Source organism: Hyperolius riggenbachi, chromosome 4 (assembly GCF_040937935.1).
Source record: "Hyperolius riggenbachi isolate aHypRig1 chromosome 4, aHypRig1.pri, whole genome shotgun sequence".
Classification (NCBI taxonomy): domain Eukaryota; kingdom Metazoa; phylum Chordata; class Amphibia; order Anura; family Hyperoliidae; genus Hyperolius; species Hyperolius riggenbachi.
In genome coordinates, this window is record NC_090649.1 from 438,627,449 (window position 1) to 438,646,956 (window position 19,508).

Genomic DNA, 19,508 nt, shown 5'->3' on the forward strand with positions numbered 1-19,508 from the left:
CACAGAGGGACACAAAGAGGCATAAAGGAAAACAAGTAGGACAAAGGGGGCATGAGCTACAAATCATAATCCACAAGATGCCCCTTCACTATGGATGCACCAGGTTTAGAAAATATATTTTTTTTCCCCTGTTTTTTGTCCAGGCCTTCTGCCGCGGCCCCCCTGCTGTGGCAGTGTTAACCCCCGAGTCCCCAGAGCTGAGGGAATTTTTTTTTTTAAAGTTTCCCCCATTCATCGGCTATAATGTAATATTTATAGCCCCCCTCCGCTCCCCTCGTTCCCCCTTGCTGCTGCCGCCGCCTCACCTCTCAGATCGGCGGCAGGCAGGAGATAGGAAGGAACCAGCCACACCGGCGCACGGCAGCCGCACGGGGGACTTTAAATGCTGGACGTGACCGATGATGTCACTTCCTGCATTCAAATTCGCCGCGCAGCTGCCGTGCGCCGGTGTGGCTGGTTCTTTCCTATCATGGCTGGTTCTTCTTTCCTATCTCCTGCCTGGTCCGATCTGAGAGGTGAGGCGGCGGCAGCAGCAGCACGGGGGAACGAGGGGAGGGGAGCGGAGGGGGCTGGAAATAGCCAATCTGCGGGCATTTTGTGGGGGCATCTGCAGCCAATCTGCAGGCATTTTGTGGGGACATATGCAGCCAATCTAAGGGCGTTTTGTGGGGACATCTGCAGCCGATCTAAGGGCATTTTGTGGGGACATATGCAGCCGATCTGCGGGCATTTTGTGGGGACATATGCAGCCAATCTGCAGGTATTTTGTGGGGACATCTGCAGCCAATCTGCGGGCATTTTGTGGGGACATATGCAGCCAATCTGCGGGCGTTTTGTGGGGACATATGCAGCCGATCTGCGGGCATTTTGTGGGGACATATGCAGCCAATCTGCGGGCATTTTGTGGGGACATCTGCAGCCAATCTGCGGGCATTTTGTGGGGACATCTGCAGCCGATCTGCGGGCATTTTGTGGGGACATATGCAGCCGATCTGCGGGCATTTTGTGGGGACATCTGCAGCCAATCTGCGGGCATTTTGTGGGGACATCTGCAGCCGAGCTAAGGGCGTTTTGTGGGGACATATGCAGCCGATCTGAGAGCGTTTTGTGGGGACATATGCAGCCAATCTGCGGGCATTTTGTGGGGGCATCTGCAGCCAATCTGCGGGCATTTTGTGGGGACATATGCAGCCAATCTGAGGGCATTTTGTGGGGGCATCTGCAGCCAATCTGACAGCATTTTGTGGGGACATCTGCAGCCGATCTGACAGCATTTTGTGGGGGCATCTGCAGCCGATCTGACAGCATTTTGTGGGGGCATCTGCAGCCAATCTGAGGGCATTTTGTGGGGACATCTGCAGCCAATCTGACAGCATTTTGTGTGGACATCTGCAGCCAATCTGAGGGCGTTTTGTGAGGACATCTGCAGCCAATCTGAGTGCATTTTGTTGGGAAACTGCTGCTAGTGTTTTTTTTTTTTTCCGGGGAAGGGGGGGGGGGGGGGGGTTACTGCCGGCCCTCCACCATGTGCCCTGGGAAAAAATCGGCCCTCCATGCCCGCGAAGTTGGACAGCACTGCTCTAAAACTAGGTTCGTCTTATGGTCAGGAGCGTCTTATAGTCCGAAAAATACGGTACATATAAGATTAGGGCAGGGACCACCCTCTAGTGTTTCTTGTTTCTGTTGTACTTTACAATATGAAAATGTACTACTAGTATTGGTGATGTTTCAAACCACACATCAACAATATACTGTATGTATCTGTATTGCTGGATGTCCTGACAGGATAGTGTGCTGAACCATTCATGTATCGTTGCTCCCCACTATTTGTTCTGTACTGTGTACAGCAATACGGTGTTCGCATTAGGGATGGTCAATGAGATGCAGCATTATGCAAAAGTTGTAAGCATATTTATGCAGCTTCAACATGAACCAATCAAATGCTGCTAAGGTAAAATTTAATTAGTCCATTTTCAAGTTGCATACATTTGCATACAGAATTTGCATAAACCTGCATCAACTCAAAATTATTTGCTTCTCATTGACCATCCCTAGTTGGCACTATAAAAATAAATAATAATAAACTATTATTAACCACATTGTATGCATGCCACCGAAAAAATAAAATAAAAAAAAAAGACCCCCCCCACCCTCGCCTCACTATTGTTTCTAGGATGTAAATACACCTCTGTTGAAGTCCTCAATTTTCGACCTCCCCTTTACCTTCCCTTATTGGGCCCTCATGCAGACATTACTCTGGTTAATATTTCTAGCAGATAAATCACTTTTACTTTTGCTAGTGATATATTGACCACAGCAAAAGCAATCACAAAAATACTAGTTGATTCTGAATAGCTTTGCAATCAGAAGAACAATTTAGTTTGGCAGTGAAAGGAGTAGGATAAGAAGCATTGGTGGAGTAATGGCTACATATATTTGTCCTGCGTTGCCCGGTGGATTCCTGTTCAGATTTCTGCTGAAATCTGATTGAAATTAATGTAATACTGTAGAGGGTCAGGGGAAAATCAGTTGAATTTACCCTGGGCTTCTAATGGTCCCCCGCAGACATCCTGTGCCCGAGCAGCCTCACCGATGCTCCGGCCCTGCCTCCAGGTCACTTCTAGAATTTCCGACTTTAAAGTCTCAAAACCTCTGTGCCTGCGTTGCCGTGTCCTCGCTCCCGCTGATGTCACCTGGTGCGTACTGCACAGGCACAGACCATACTGGGCCTGTGCAGTACGCGCCTGGTGACATCAGCAGGAGCAAGGACACGGCAACGCAGGCGCAGTGGTTTTCAGACTTTAAAGTCTGAAATTCCAAAAGTGAACCGGAGGCGGTGCCGGAGCATTGGTGAGTGGCTGCGTGGGCACAGGATGTCTGCGGGGGACCGTTTGAAACCCCGGGTAAGTTCAACTCATTTTCCCCTGACCCCCCTACAGTATTCTTTTAAGGTGAGCAAAGTGGTAAATCGATCAATACTGCCCCATCTACTTCTGATCTATCATTTGTCAGATCTGGCCACTCCAAAGCCTCATATACGCACTAGACAATCTTTGTTCGAGATGGTTGGTTATTGCAGTCTCGCCCTAGATCTAGCATGTGTACAGCCCCTTACCCATCCCCCTATGTCATTTAGCAATTTGAAAATAGTTGTTTTGGTTGCACATTGGTGTCCTCTAACCAGTTTAATTGTATATCCTTAGGAGAGGAAATTGGATAACGCTGAAGATGAGGAAGCTGATCAAGTCCAAGAAGGATGTCAACCGAGACCGCCTGAGATCCCTCACCCTCACACCCTCCCGATCTGAGTCCAGTGAGGGCTTCCTGCAGCTGCCTCCGCAAGACAGCCAAGACAGCTCGTCTGTAGGCTCCAACTCCCTGGAGGACGGACATCCACTGGGGGCCAAGAAAAGCAGCAGTGAGTATTCACATTATTACTGTCATGAGTGGGTTATTTTCCTTGTATTGCTCACAAAGATTACTGCAATATTACACCACATAGCTGGAAATCTGAATTTTCCAACATCTACTGATTATTATTACTTTATTTTTTTTAATTAATGGTTGCCATCACTCAATGCAAGCATTGTGATACAATGTGGTTAGTTTAAAGTGAATGCATACTATTCAATATAATTCTTTTGTTTTTGTTTTTTTTTTCTCTTGCAATCAGCCCAATTTTTTTTTAAGTGGTTATACATACGTATATTCTCGAAAACTGTTTAAAGCAAACCCGAAGCGAAAATAAAAAGTATGATACAATGAATTTTGTATATAGTATGGATAATGAATAGAACATTAGTAGAAAAGTCTCATATTTTTATTTTCAGTTTTATAGCTTTTTTTTCATAACACTGCATCTATCTCTTTAAACTACACTCTGCATTTTAAACTATGAAACAGAGCAAAGCATCTGAAGTTGTCGGTCACTGTTACTTTGATGTATAAGTGCTTCAGAAAATAGCACGCCCGAGCTCAGAGAAGCTCTTTTGCATAGATAACAAGTGTAGTTTCTTAACTCTTCCTGTACTGGAAACAGTATGAGACTCATGCCTTACTCATATCTACTAATGTTCTGTTTCTTACATTTCATTATATCATAAGTTTTTGTTCACTTCAGATTCCCTTTAAGTAGTTTTCCTCTATGCCAGGAGTGTCAAACTCAAATACAAAGTGGGCCGAAATTGTACACTAGGACCAAGTCGCAGGCCAACCTCAATGTCTACTGGCCACCATCCTCCATTATAAAGTTCCCAGGTGTCTAATGGCCCCCTCCAACCACTATACAGTTCCCTGGTGTCTAGACCCACCCACCCCTATACAGTACCTTAGTGTTTAGTGCATTCCCCCTCCCATATGGATTCCCTGATATTTTAGGGCTTCATCTAAAATCTAGCTTCCCTGGTAATCTATTGTGGGACAAACATAATGCAAAGTGGGGAAACCACTTGAGGGCCAAATTTAATGGCTCTGAGGGCCAGATTTGGCCCACGGGCCGGAGTTGGACATGTATGCTCTATGCTAAGCAGCTTAGACTATGACCATTAATTTGAGTTTGCTTGTCAAGTCACAGTGCTTTAGTATGCTCTGATAATATAATCTAAATATGTGAATTGTACATCTTTTGCCACAGTGACCTGTATACTTTTGGCCTGCAAGCATTTTACGCAGCACCTAATTTAAAAAGAAACGCCCCTGTTTTCCCTGATTTGTTTGAACATGGCTGCTTCCACAAGTCTGTTCTCTATATCTCCAATTAAAATAGAAATTGTCAGTAAGACCAGCGGGTGCTGCAAACGGACATGAGAATGTAATTCTTAATTTTCTAGTTAAAAAAAAAATTTAAGAAGTCAATACTATTAAACATAATGCAGATGTATAAAAACTCTATAGTCTTTAATTTAAGTAATATTATAGTGATTTTATACATTTGTATTAAACACTAATATTATGTGTAATAATAATATACCTGTATTGTTAAATGAATATCATTTAATATAATCTTTCTGGACTAATTCATGTGTAAAATGTTTTGTTAAAAGCAGTTTCTTTCATGTTTGGATGGTAGGTTCTCTCTTGTGTTTGTATGTAGTAAAGTCTGTAGCTAAGCTACTCCATGTTGTATCTTCAACTGATGTTTTTGTTTCTAAAGTGTTTGTGTGCATTATGTGTTCAGTAAGTGGCCTATACATTGTCAGCCATAGAGTACCTGTGTTCTTCAGCAATGTATCCCTGATGGAGGTCTAGAAGTACCACTATATCTCAACCAATAGGAGTTCATCACTCAACTAAATTTGTTATCCTCTTCCCCCTCCTTTTTTGGTCTTCTTGCTTTTTAGTTATTTGCTGAGGAAAATATAAAATGTTGAAAACTAAAGCTGGCCACACACTTATAGATTTCCACCCAATGTTCCAAAACGAAAGAATCGATTCAGAAGGAATTTACTCCTAACATGCACAGCACATCAATTTCAAATAGAGTCCAGCAGGGACTCTATAGAAAATTGATCAAACTGCAGAGCTGCAGTGCAAAGCTATGGGCCACCGATCTGCCAACGCTCTTGCCCTGCGCCCGATTGTTTAACATTTTCCATTCCGTCCGATCGATTCTTTCAATCGATTTTTGTTTAAAATGGATTAAAAAATCGATCGATCTCACATTTTGTGGAATCGATTCCCAACAGGTGAATTGAATCTACAAGGATTCAAATAAGAAAATTGATGTGTATAGCAACCTTAATTTATTTACTGTTTAATTGTCCATTTCAACTGCTGAATTAAAAGGCAGATTGTGTGTCTATGAAAGAGACTTTCAAATTTACTGCAGTTGGAGTAAACATTTAAAAAAAAAGTAGTGAATAAGACTTATCAATTATCTTATGAATTCTCACAGGAGAATTAAAGTGACCATACGCTTGGTGAATTTTTCCATTGATATGCTGGTGATTTAATCAAATCTGCTAGAAATCGATGCTCTATCATGCCAATCCGATCGACTGCACAATCAGTTTTAGGACTTTTCGGTCGATCGTACCAGGTGGAAGATATCGCTCGGTGACGAGTCGGGAGCGGCGGCAGATCGACAGCCCATAGCGTTGCACTGCATCGAACAGAGCATTGCTGCAGTTGTATAGATTTCATGCCAAAATCAATTAAAAAAAAATCTGTTAAGTGTGTTGAAGAATTCTACCAGATATATATGATCAGGTTATAATCTGAGAGGAATCTATCTTTTGGCCACATTGACCAGCGTATGGCCACCTTTAGCACCTGTAATACTATAAAAAGTTTTGATCATATTATGAAGGCGAGGAACTTGTCTTTTTCAACTCTAAATGATTTAAATATTCTTGAAGCTAGTGCTGATTTAAAAGAAAACGGTTTGAAGCCCCTAAAAAAGTGGCATTTTGTTGTTTGTGGCTGTGTTCACTAAGGCAGTGCAAAGAGTAATTGTAAAGTGCAGAGTGCAATAACCATGAGGAACCAGTCAGAAAGTATCTCTTGGCTGCTGTTGGCACAGTACATTTTATTTTGATTGGTTGCACTGGTTTACACCACAAGACAAATAGTGTGGTCTTGCTGCTCAAACTGCAAGGTCAGTCCACCAGGGAGTCAGCCAGTCCACACCCAGATGCACTGGTTTACACATCAACACTGCCTTACTGAAGAAGCCTAAGTAGGAATTTAAAACAAAATACCACCGTGGAGTTGGATTCTAAAGGGTCAGTCCTCTTATGATTCTATTACTGATGGATGTTAGGAGAGTGACTCGCCCAGTAGTGGCAAGCTTTTCCCTAATTTAACACTGCCTATTCTACATTCTATGTATATTGGAATTAACAGTCTTGCAGAGAAAGTGAGAGAGTCCCACTCACAGCTATGGCAACTGAAGCTATGGCAAGAATTGCACATACAGAAATCACCATACCAGATTTCAGGAGAACTAGAAGATGTGAAATACAACCCATTGGCAACTACTCTAAGCTGAAATATTAGCACTCTATGCACTGACCCTTCAAAAAAAAAATAGACAATTTACCATCTTTGTATCAGTACTGCATCCTCTCTCTTCATACCTGGAGATGGTTGTGGAACCTTCAGACAGTCTCAGATTTTACATCTGTCTTCCCCTGACCTCTTTCCTTGTGTTTGTGTGTGACAGGTCTGCTGTCTATCTTTTCTCATCCAATCAGAATTGTGTTCCCTTCCACCTGTCACCAATCATATTTCTCGTAAGCTTCAAAAATTCTTGTATCTCATGACACTGAAAACCCAAGTTCAGCCAACACATTTTTTCTCTTCTATTCTGACAGAATGAGCAAGGGGGCAGCTTCTAATGGTAAATCCAAAGAAGAAACAAAGGCGTTATTCAATTTAACTTTTTTTCTCCCAAGTTTTCTCCTAGGGTATCATTTTTTATTTTCTGTTTTAAATAACTATTCAGCAGTCTGCAATTGAAAAGTACCATACAGTAGGTAAAAAAGTACTGTCAAAATTATTCTGAGTATTTTTTTTACTTGCTGGTGGCTTAAAAGCATTTTATTGATGAGGTGTGAAAATATTGCCTAGGAGAAATCGTGGGAGAAAAAGTGAATTGCATATGGCCCTAAGTAGTTTGAAATGTACAAAATGGTGCTCAAGGACTCTAAAGGTGACCTTATAAGATTCAACCAAATCAATAGATTTCCCCTTGGTTTTTTTATCCATTAAAATTAAACAGTCGTATTTTTTTTCAGACCTTTTTGATAAATAGGTGATGTATTGGAAAAATAAAGCACAGGATCAAGAGAATTGAAATGAGCCCCCAAGCACTGTATACATAACAAATTTATAGTGCACTAAAACCTGCCAAGGACAACCACAGTATTAGAGGTGCAAGAAGGGAATGGGAAACAGTTTGTTAATGATTAATACTATTCAAAGATTCTATAGAAGTGATTATTACAAGCACAGGACCAATAAGGAGCTAATACTGTGATTGAGGGAGGGCTCTATGGGGCCCTTTTGGCACAAGGGCCCTGATGTGGTCCCAACCTCTGCAACTCCTATTGCTACGCCACTGATGCACATGGTATATTGATAAGATTTTGCAGTTAAATCAATTGGATTTCTGTGGTCAACAAAAAAACAACTCCCAAAAATGTAGTCAGGTATGGCCACCTTTACAGAGCAAGTCATTCTCACTGATACACTGATTATAGGCAGATTAGGCAGACTAATGGGGAATACCTGCTGGTGGAGAAATCCAGGTTCACATAGCTTCAGATACCACCAACAGGCAGAACAGGGAATTGCAAGGTTTACCAATGAGCTGCAAAAGGACACTTGCTGCTGGGCAGCAGAAGTAGTCCACCTCAGTAGAAATGTACATAGCCACCAGTAGGCAAAACACGGTAACATACTGTTCTGGACAGCTATGAAAGTATGAGAAAACCTCTTTTCTAAAACAAAAAAACAATTTAAGCTACTTATTTTTTCTTTGGATGACCTATGATCTGGATAAATAAGAACCTATTGAGATGTTTCTCCTTAGTTCTCGTCCCAGGGGCACACAGCACCAGGAAAGAAAATATGTCCAACTGGAAGCCAACCATAATGAGTACCTGACTGATGTTCAGTCCTTTCTCATTCCCATCTAAAGTAGAATGAAAAATTTTGCATGCAGTCTTTTGAGGCTACTGTAGGTGTCCGGTGTTGCCCATCCTTTGAGAAATGGGTTCAGCACAAAGCTCTACTATAGTCTCTTCTTACACACATTGTCTCAGGCCGCTGTGATGGCTGCCACCAAATTAGCAGTAGTGATGGTCTTGTCTAGGAGAACTTATGGAGAAGCATGTGATCAGTTTGGTCAGGTGATAGATATGCAAGTTTTTGATTTGCTAGTCCTGATCATGCGCTAAAGCGGATGTGATCACAGCAAATAAGAGCTTTGCAAATCTATCTGCTGATCAAACAAATCACATGCTTTTCCATGAGTTCTCCTAGACATGACCATCACTAATCTGCAGGGAGGCCTGTTTCATTGGTGGAAGTTGCATAGCGTGAACATTAAGGGATAAGTTCACTTACAGGTTGTTTTGGAGAATCTCACTTGATAAAATTTGTTACCAATAATATCTTATGGTCAACAGGAAGTCATCTCTGACCTAATATAGAATATCTGAATTTTTTAAAATTTTTGGTAATTATCAACATATACTCTCTCTCCCTGAGAAGCTCATTCACTCCTTATGGGGAAAATGTTTTATTTGGCAAAGCTTTCTTCAGTAATCGCAGATGGAGTTCATGTCACCTGCCATACCCGCCAATCCTGCCATGCACCAATGTTTTGTCTGTCTTGTCTAGTTCTGCATGCAAAGTTGAAATTCGTACATACTCATTTCTGTCTTTCGTTTTCAGCATTTAACTTCTTCCATGTGTTCTTCTCCCTCTTCCTCTTTTCATCTCTTTGATTTGCTTTATCTCCTCTCCCGTTTTCCTTGTTTTTGATTTTTTTCCCTTTCTTCCCATGCTGTGACATAAGCACTGAAAAGACTGCCCTTTATGAGGAACAGACCGAAGGATAAAGACAAAATGAAGGCCCTCTACCGCCGCTCCGTGTGTAAGACATTCCACCAGTTTGGCTAGCTGTTCTCGGCTTCCATCACTAATACCTCACTAAGCTTACCCCGGACTGCGCTGTGTTCCCTAACATGCAAGCTGCCAGTCCTGCTGCCATCAGAGAGGGTGTTCAGTGGGAACTAGACCCGGCTGTGCATTCATTGGAAGTTTACTTATTCAGTAAGGCAAAGTGCTATGTGCCAGTTACAGTCATTCATAGTATATTCCAAAATTAAAGGGCTTGTAGTGTCAAGCTGTACATAATCTTTTTACAAATTCTAGTATATTTTTTCTTATTTAATAGTTGAATGTATCAAAATTCAGTTTATAGGAAATGTGACATCACAATCGTGTAAATATACTTTTTGCAGGCTGAGGGCGATGGGCGACCGTTAGAGATGAAAATAATTCCAACTCAAATGTAAATTTCAAATTGTATGCTTCTTGAAATTGGACCAAAACGAAAGTGACAGGAAGTGAACGTGATTGGCCTATTTTCAATCTCCATGAAATTTGCAGGGAACTCAAAATTATTTGCATGACCATCTCTAGTTGACCAGCAAGTACTCTGGCATACTTACTCTGCAGCAGCAGATTTCTTTAGACTGAATGTAGATCGATTCCCACAAGACACACCTTCTTCCCCTTGTCTGCTAGCAAAGTAAACGAGAGAAACACTCCAGCTTACTCAGCTATAGATACAGTAGCTATAAAAAAGTATACTTAATTAAATTTAAAAAAAAGTCCTGCCTTTTGAACCCAGCTTCTATGTAAATTTAAAGGACCACTGTCACGAAAATCTTAAAAGTTAAAATACATGTAAACACATACAAATAAGAAGCATGTTTCTTCCAGAGTAAAATGAGCATTAAATTACTTTTCTCCTATGTTGCTGTCATTTAGAGTAGGTAGTAGGAATCTGACATTGCAGACAGGTTTTGGGCTAGTCCATCTCTCCATCAGGCCTTCATTCTTTATAAAAATTCTTATAAAATATTTATATAAAGATGCTGGCCATCCTCCCTGCTTGCTGCACACTTTTTTTGGCAGTTGGATGGAGCAACTGCCATTCACTAAGTGCTTTTGAAAATAAAGAAAACCCTGAGAATCCATTATAAACAGATGGGCCAGTCCAAAACCTGTAGGTTCTGTCAGATTTCTACTACTTACTGTAAGTGACAGCAACATAGGAGAAAAGTAATTAATGGCTCATTTTACTTTGGAAGAAATGTACTTCTTATCTGTATATGTTTACATGTATTTTAAAATTTTAAGATTTTTGCGACAGTGGTCCTTTTAAGTACATTTATACATTTGAGAAAATTGGTAAGACTGTAATATCGTTCTAAGTTCTACATTTCTGTTAAATCACACCTAAAAATGTAGGTCCCTATGTGAAAATTTAGAAATTTTGAATCACTTTTACTGATGGATAACACCGTACACTACTCTACTGCTACTACTATGTAAAAATGTTAGAGTATTAAAAATTGTGGGTAGAAACAATTGATACCTGCATAAATGTACCTCGCCATTACCAAAGTGAATGAATAGTCTACTGATGTGAAAGCTAATGGTGCAGATCTGCTACAGCCTGTGCCTTAGGTCACATGACCTAAAATCAGAATGTTTTCTGATATTAGTAGAAAAGGTGGTCACTGTGGGGATACCACGGTCACCTGTATGACAAGGAGAGACCAGGAGGCAAATGGTGCAGTATTGTGGGGTATTAGATGTTAGATTGTAGTATAAGAGTATTTATACTCACAAAGGTGGGTTGCAGTCCCTGCAACCACCATATATCGCCAACGAGGAAATAACCGTCCCCGCTCGGTATTCCAGGTCCTACTGGAACTGGATGGTCGCACTCCTGGTTGGTCCTTCTTGGTTGTAGATAACACCACACCCGGAAGGTGAACAGCTCAAAAGGAGATGTAATGTATAGTACTGGGGGTGGAGGCACCCAAAAATAGGTAATGTAATGAAACAAAAAAATAATAATAAGGTGGAGGGAAGTGTCTTTACCACTCCAGATGGAAGAACCCAAACCACAGGGTTAATGTAAAAAGATTAAATTATTTATTCAGCACGATTAAAATGACAATGCAGCTCATTCCTAGGATACTCCAGCGCTGGGTAGTGTATACAACTAAAATGACAATGCGTTTCATGGGTCTCAGCGCGCTTCTTCAGGTCAATTCAAGTGCCTTTAAAATGTGGTCACAAGCATGGACACCAGAAAATGAAAATTTCTGATATTCGGTCATGTGACTTAGACTCCGGTTTTTACAGTAGCTCACTTTCATGATACACAAGTCAACCTGGTCTGATTATAAAACCCCTGTGCCTCAGCTCTTTGCTCATCACTGCCCTGTCTGGGTGGCTTTTGCACTTAGAACTGCCTTACTAAATAAGCCAGAAACTGTATTAATCTCTCCCGCAAGCATACTAATCATTATTGGCGAGTGTGTGGCTAACCAGCATTTGGAAGGAACGAAATGTCCAGAACTTTTGTTTTTTTAAATCCTGGAAAGCCAAAGATCTTCCTTGCTGTGTAATAAGTTGGATGAATAACTCACGGTGTACATTCTTGTCCTATTACAAAATAATGAAGAACTTGTGTGACCTTGTAATTGGAAGCCGGTAGGATTGCCTAAAATAGTTTTACACAGTTGGCAGAAAAGCTATATGTTCTCCTGATAGGCCATGCTTTATATCAGTGTAAGCGTACTGTATACCTAGCATTTACGGGAAGGATGGAACTACTGCCTGGCTAGATTTGTGACATCACTAATACATTGACAGTGTTAGGGCTTTTATAGTTTATATTTTAAAGTAAATTAAAGCTTACCTGATCCCAACACATGCAGAAAAATAACCATTCAGGCTTATTCAGTGACCAAAATAAGAAAGTAGAATTGTAATCTATAGCAATGATTCTAAATTTACTGAAGTAGCTATTTGACAGACACAAAACATTTACAGTATATCGTGCTCTTCTCCTGGCGGACTCAAAGCGCCAGAGCTGCACCACTAGGGTGCGCTCTATAGACAGTAGCAGTGCTAGGGAGTCTAGCCCAAGGACTCTTTGCTGAATAGGTTTTGGCCGAAGTTCGAACCCTAGTCTCCTGTGGCAAAGCCCTTAACCAGTACACTATCCAGAATGGATACCACATGTGCACCTTGCAATGTTTTACTGAATAAGCCCAGATGCATTTGTAGGGACACTTTCTTAGTAGAAAGTAGCAACATGGATGGAGCATTGTAAAAACAGCACAGAAGATTTGGGCGCAGTAGGCTCCACCATAGGTCATAATAGGGATTGTGTCTATAGCGGCGCTCAGTGAGTATATTTGGGCACCGTCAAAACACGAAGCACAAATTACGACAAAAACCCTGTAATTCGGACACCAGCAGTAGCTGGAACTTTAAGTCTTTCCCTCACTATCCATGGCAGCCTGGAGGGGAAATTAACGCCGACAGTACTTGTGCAGGAGAAGGGTAAGCCGTTTCTCAGCTTTCCCTTACGTTCAAATCTCATGTAGGCTGTATAATACAGTAGGTACGCACATGGATGATGTCACAATCGGTATACTGGGAGAGGGTGTAGAAGTTACTGCTACCCCTAATATTTCAAAGTAAATAAAATGTAGCTCTGCTGGACACCACACTAGTGCCAATGAAGCAGCTTCTAGTGCATACATAGGGCTTGATTCACAAAGCGGTGCTAACCCAGTTAGAGATTTTAGGCGTGATGACCATTGCACCACGCTGGTGAAAAGCCAGTTTAGGCGTGATAAGTTTAGGCATAAGTTTAAATACGTTTAGATCGCGCGCAAAGTCCTGCACGCAAAGCAGCGCCATTAAACTATGCAAAGTGCACCAGACTTTGCTAGCGCAAAACTTTTGATCAGCTGTGCACTGCGGTGCTAACCCAGTTGGTGCCTAAACTTATCATGCCTAAACTTATCACGCCTAAACTTATCACGCCTAAACTTATCACGCCTAAACTTATCACACCTAAACTTATCACACCTAAACTTATCACGCCTAAACTGAGGTTAGGCATGATAAAGGGCTTTTCACCAGCGTGCTAACTGTTAGCACCGCTTTGTGAATCAGGCCCTTACTGTCATCTCTTAATTGACCAGTGCCAGCTTCTTGACCTGGAATCCTTTTCTGCCTGCAGTACTTCCATTTTCCAGAGGAGTGTGTTTGAATTCCCACCAACAGATGCTATTTAATCTGTATCGACACAGATAGCTGAGCTACATTGCAAAGTCCTTGGTCACTCCCCTCATTTGATTGTGAAATTACTATGGGTGGTGACCGTAGAAAATGTTGGTCTAGTATGTAAATTCTGGTTTGATTTGAACTTGCTTGATCATAAAAAGTGCTTTGTGCGAGGCTAATTAGATTTTGGAATTGTTGGCTGATCGTTAAAGGAACACTATTGCGAAAAATTGTAAAATGCATATAAACACATTGCTGTCACAGTAGACAGTAGAAATCTGATGGAACGGACAGGTGTTTTGGCTAGCCCATCTCCTCATGGGGGATTCTCTGTATTTCATTTATTCTTTACAAAAGCACTCCCTGAAAAAGATCTATACAAAGATGCATTCTGCCTCCCTACCTGTTTGCACACTATTCTGGCAGTTGGACTGAACAACTGCCATTCACTAGGGGCTTTTGAAAATGAAGAAAACCCCATTAAAATAAAGAACATCCATGAGAAGGTGGGCTTTTCCAAACCTGTCAGTTCTGTCAGATTTGGACTACCTACTGTAAATGACACCAACATACGAGAAAAGTAATTTATAACGTATTTTGAAATGTACTTTTTATTGTTCTGTTTCATGCATTTTAAATTTTGGCGATGGTGGTTCTTTAATTAACTAACTACTGATTAATTGATCGGTAGTTCCTGAATCTGATTTGCCCTTTTAATGTCTTTTGGCTGATGCCAATTCTATTTCTGATCAAATCAGGATTTGGATATTCTTTGAACTTTTTGATTATCGCAGGACTACAGACTTGGGGACATGTTTTTTTTGGAGACATTATAAATGGTCATGAATACTTGCCTAAACGTGTCCAACTTCACTCTGTAGCAGAAGCGACACTGGTTAATTAACAGCCAGCTCACAACACACTGTGCTATCTTATAGCGACATTTCGCAAAGTGTTTTTTTTTCAAAACACGGTCACCTGCACTGGCCATGGACCCCTCCATCATCGCTGACTGCAAATCTTCTTCAAAGGGGTCGCCAATGCTTGGTGCTAGATGGCGTTGATTTCTCCTGCACCCAAAAAGTGCTGTAAGTGCACATGTTGTCTTTCCAGGCAAGCAGCCATTTTGTAGTCTTAGATGATGCTAAATGAGACAGCATAAGTCCATTCTTGAATTCTTGAGGGTCTAGTTCTGTATATCGTTAAAACGTTACAGGGTTCTTCCTATCCAACACAAGGGTTAATCATGAGTTCAGTCAACAAAATGGCTTCTAGCACTGTGTGTAGACAACAGGGGCACTTTGCCCATTCTCTGTACTGCTTATTTCTCCATTTCATGCCATCCGGTCATCCTTAAGCAGCATAACTTGTTGGCAAGCTATGCCGTTTATCACTGCTTTAACAGCATGGTGGGAATACATTCAAGGCTTTATGAGTAATGTGCAAGTGCCACATTTGCTGTACATGTCCACCCGCTTTCACCATTGCCCACAGAATGCATGCCATAACTGAAATGGCTTTGTGAACTTGTCGCTTTTGTGACCTGCACTGCGCTTTCTACTGCTTTTATATGGCTGTCAGACAACCAAAGATGGCACCTGGTATCACGCTGATTCATTTGCTTTCATTTGCATCCCAGCCATGAATGACCTGGTCCAGTCCATGGTCCTGGCAGGTGGACAGTGGGCAGGTAGTGCTGAAAATCTGGAGGGTCCTGATGAAATTCCTACAGGCAAAAGAAGGAAAGATTTGGGAACTATGGCCTTCTCTACAACCGCCATCAACTTTTCAACCCTCAACTCAGCCACGAGCTTCAGAACCAAGCAGATACCTAAAAGTAAAGGTATAAGCATTGTGTTTTCCTTTACATGTGATCTGTTTGTTGTTGTTTTTGTGGGGATTAGGCAGCTTTATTAACATACTAATCTGTTTCCAGTGGACTAACATAACTATACTATTAGTGTGCTAGCATAGTAATTGCCTTCATGTATCCATTCTTACAGCAAGCCACTCAGGGTACACTTGATGCAAATCCTCACTGTGTCAAATGTTGGAACTGTTATGTTCATGTTGTGTTCCATGGAAAGGGGCTTCTGTTTTCCACCAGTGAAGAAGACCCGAAAAAGTCCTCACCAAACCATCTATGAAGTGTTGAGGTCTCTGGTGACATTACTAAAATTAAAGAACATGGCCCTTAATAATTTCATACCAGGGCCATCTGGATATGAGTTTTGCCATTGTCCTGAAATCCAAGTTCAACAACTTATGTAGACTTATCCGGTGGAAGCAAAGAAAGGACTGATAAAACCATGTAATAAATATATTCAATATACAGAAATACGAAAATTGCAATCAAAGGTGGTTCGTAAACCAAACTATTATAAAACACAAAAAGGGGTGTGGCCACTACCAATGAAAAAAACTATATGTAAGGCAGAGAATAAATGGAGGATATTATTAGTCTTAAAGATGCATCTTGGCTTCATTTCCCACTTTCTACAGGAATGAGGTTTACCGGTAGTCCTCTTATGATGTATGGTGCTTGTTGCCGGCCTGCACTATTTATAAACATCTATTTCGTGTTTATTGTTAGGTACCTTAGCCAGGCTCATAAGAATGTGGCATTATTGAGCATGACTTGGGTCATTGCTCTCGCCAGTCTCATAGGCCTGACCCAAGGGTTAATGGAAAAAGCCATCTTGTATGACTCTTACAGCGTCGCAGCAGAAATCGGAATAATCTGATTTAAACACATCTGTTATCCAGCTACTGCAAAGCTCATGTTCATCTGTCTTTTAAATGCCACTTCCATGTTTACATTTATCAGCAGATAGAACTTTTGTTGAGGGATTTGGCATAGTGCATGTTAACCTTACTCCTGAGTGGGCTTCTGTCAGAATAGCTCATTTTCCAGCATGCTTTTCTATGGCTCTGGATATTGGATATGGACTTACATTTTTGTGTATGATATTTTTAAAGTAAACTGGTCACACACATGAGCAATAGAAAGTGATCACATGAATTACAACCAGCCAGAGTTACTAGAGTTTTCTGGGGATGTTAAAATCTGGTGAATATGAAGGCAAAGTGTATTTAGCTTAAAGTGGACCTGAACTCTTGCACAGGACAGAAGAAAACAGAGAAATGCACCCTGTATGTATTTAGAGAGTTTAGCCTGTCTAATTTCCCCTCATCTGTAACTAAGCGTGCCCATTGTTGGTAGTTTTAGAGTGTCTCCCCATTCAACTAACCCTCACCCATACCTCATTGCTAAAGGACAACTGTAATGAGAGGCTGGCTGCCATATTTATTTTCTTTTAAGTAATACCAGTTGCCAGGCTATCCTGCTGATCCTGTTTCTAATACTTTTAGCCATAGACCCTGAACAAGCATGCAGCAGATCAGGTGTTTTTGACATTCTTGTCAGATTTGACAAGATTAGCTGCATGCTTGTAACTGGTGTTAAGGCTCATATAGCCGCTCAACAAAAGTCTTTTAAATACACAATTATCAAACAACTTTTGTAGTTGAAACAAACCAAAAAAGTTGTTTGCTATTGTTCAATCAACTAATAAGACGCAGCTCAAGTCAATCCAACTGTTGAATTGACTTGAGCTGCGGCTTATCAGTTGTTTGAACAATAGCATGCAACGTTTTTGGTTTGTTTCAACAACAAAAGTTGTTTGATAATTGTGCATTTAAAAGACTTGTTGAGTGGCTGTATGAGCCTTTATTCAGACATTACTGCAGTCAAATAGTTCAGCAGGGCTGCCAGGCAACTGATATTGTTTAACAGAAAAGCCTCCATATCCCTCCTCTCTTTAACTGTCCTTTAAGGTTTACAATTTATTTTTTAATCAAGTGTGTATATATACACACTATTGATTAAAAAATAAATTGTAAACCTTAAAGGACTCATGAGGCGATATATTAAATTTGTTTTACTTACCTGGGGCTTCCTCCAGCCCCTAGACATAATTTGGGTTCCTTGTCGCAGCTCTGGTCCACTCCGGGTTTCGCTGGGTGCCTCTAAGGATCGCCAACCCCCGATGAGTCGGCATCTCCTGCGTGAGCGTGCGTCTGCCCCGGGGGAGTGCGCCCACATCACCAGGAGCGTACTAGGCCTGTGCAGTAGCAGGCGCAGTACGCTCCCAATGACTTTCGTCGTCGTGTTCAATCCCAGCATGCACAGAGGTCGCGGATCAATCTGGGGTTGGCGATCCTTTGAGGCTGCCAGCAGGACACTGGGAGAACAGGAGCTGCAGCGAGGGACCCAAATGACGTCTAGGGCCGGAAGACGCTCCAGGTGAGTAAAACTAGATTCAATATTTCACCTCGTGAATCGTCTGACTTTCAGGACACCGTACTGAAAATATTCATTTTTTGAATGTTATATTGTATATTACTGCATCTTTATGCTATCATCCGGTGTAATGCTGCTCTTTGTTTTACAGATGGCGCTTCGTATGAGGACGTCAGCGGGCATGGTGCTAGTGACGATTCCTACACCGGTGCCACAGCTCCTGGTAAATCCACTCTGTAGGGCTGGTCAGGGATTGTATGCATGGTGTTCCTCTGCTGACTGCACATAACACAAGCTGCACTGCTTTATGCTTGTGCTGGACATGTTCCGTGTTTGCTGTGTGATCAGCCGTAGAGATTTCCATGGTGTGATCTGCTCAGGGCCCAGCCACACACTAACCCTTAAAGGAGAACCCCATGAACTGTCATTGAATCACGAATGGAAAAGGAATAACATTTTTTAATGTATACCTTTTTAAAAAAAATTGCCCTTTAGAAGTTATCGGCTGCAAAAGTTCCTTCTGCAAGCAGCTGCCTGACTCCTGCCATTTGAATGAGTGTGAAAGAGAAGAAGCATGATAGATGGCATGACTGGAAATCCGAGCTGGTTGCAGATGGAAATTTTAAAGAAAATGAAAGTGTACCTGTAGTGAAAAAAAGTGCCCCTAGGGGATACTTACCTCGGTAGGGGGAAGCCGTTTGATTCTAAACAGGCTTCTCCTGTAATTCTCAGCACCCCCGACCCAGCGTTGGCACAACACAAAAATCCGCCAACAAGCTTGTCGGCAGTTTAGCTTCAAGAACCATAACAAGCCGGTGACGCGCCTCGCGCAGGCGCACTTGCTGCATTCCGTTCCAGCGTAAATAGCTGAGCCTGATTTGGTCCAAACTGAAAACCACGAGTGCGTGTCACAGGCTTGTTAAGGTTCTTGGCAGTTTGTGAGGTGTCAGAGCTGGATCCTGAGACTTCCCCCTTTTGAAGTAGGGACACTTTTTTTTTTCCTTTGTGTACAGTATGTTTCTGGAAAGGCAGGGCGCCAATTACACAAGCAGGAAGGGGTGAGTCCTCTCACTAAGTGGTTACAGTGGTTGCAAGAAACCAACATTTCATTTTGGGCAGCTTCGGGAAACCATATATTGCTTCTAAGAATATTATTATTTATGTTTTATTAGAGAAGTAGTAGACTCAACCCCGTTTAAAAACGGGCTCTAGGTCTTTTTTCTGCCGCCAGTGCGCATGTGCGTGCACGCAACCGCTGCGCATGCACCCGCCCACCTCGCTCCCTGGTCCCATCCAGCTGTCCGTTACTGCGCACATGTGCAGTAGCAAAAAACAGGGACAGCTGGACGCAGCGACACAGGGATTTTATTTG

At 41.8% G+C, this 19,508-nt stretch overlaps 1 protein-coding gene across 8 annotated transcripts in view; it reads left to right on the plus strand.

Annotated features, from left to right (window-relative positions):
* Positions 1–19,508, plus strand: part of CCDC88A (coiled-coil domain containing 88A) — a 270,112-nt gene that overhangs the window by 202,642 nt on the left and 47,962 nt on the right. For 7 of the 8 annotated variants that reach the window (XM_068232537.1, XM_068232539.1, XM_068232542.1 and 4 more), the window contains 4 exons: positions 3,204–3,418; positions 9,524–9,601; positions 15,473–15,676; positions 18,288–18,359. In XM_068232537.1, coding sequence (XP_068088638.1) covers positions 3,204–3,418; positions 9,524–9,601; positions 15,473–15,676; positions 18,288–18,359 — 569 coding nt within the window. The remainder of the gene's footprint in view (positions 1–3,203; positions 3,419–9,523; positions 9,602–15,472; positions 15,677–18,287; positions 18,360–19,508) is intronic. The other variant, XM_068232538.1, reaches the window with a different exon arrangement.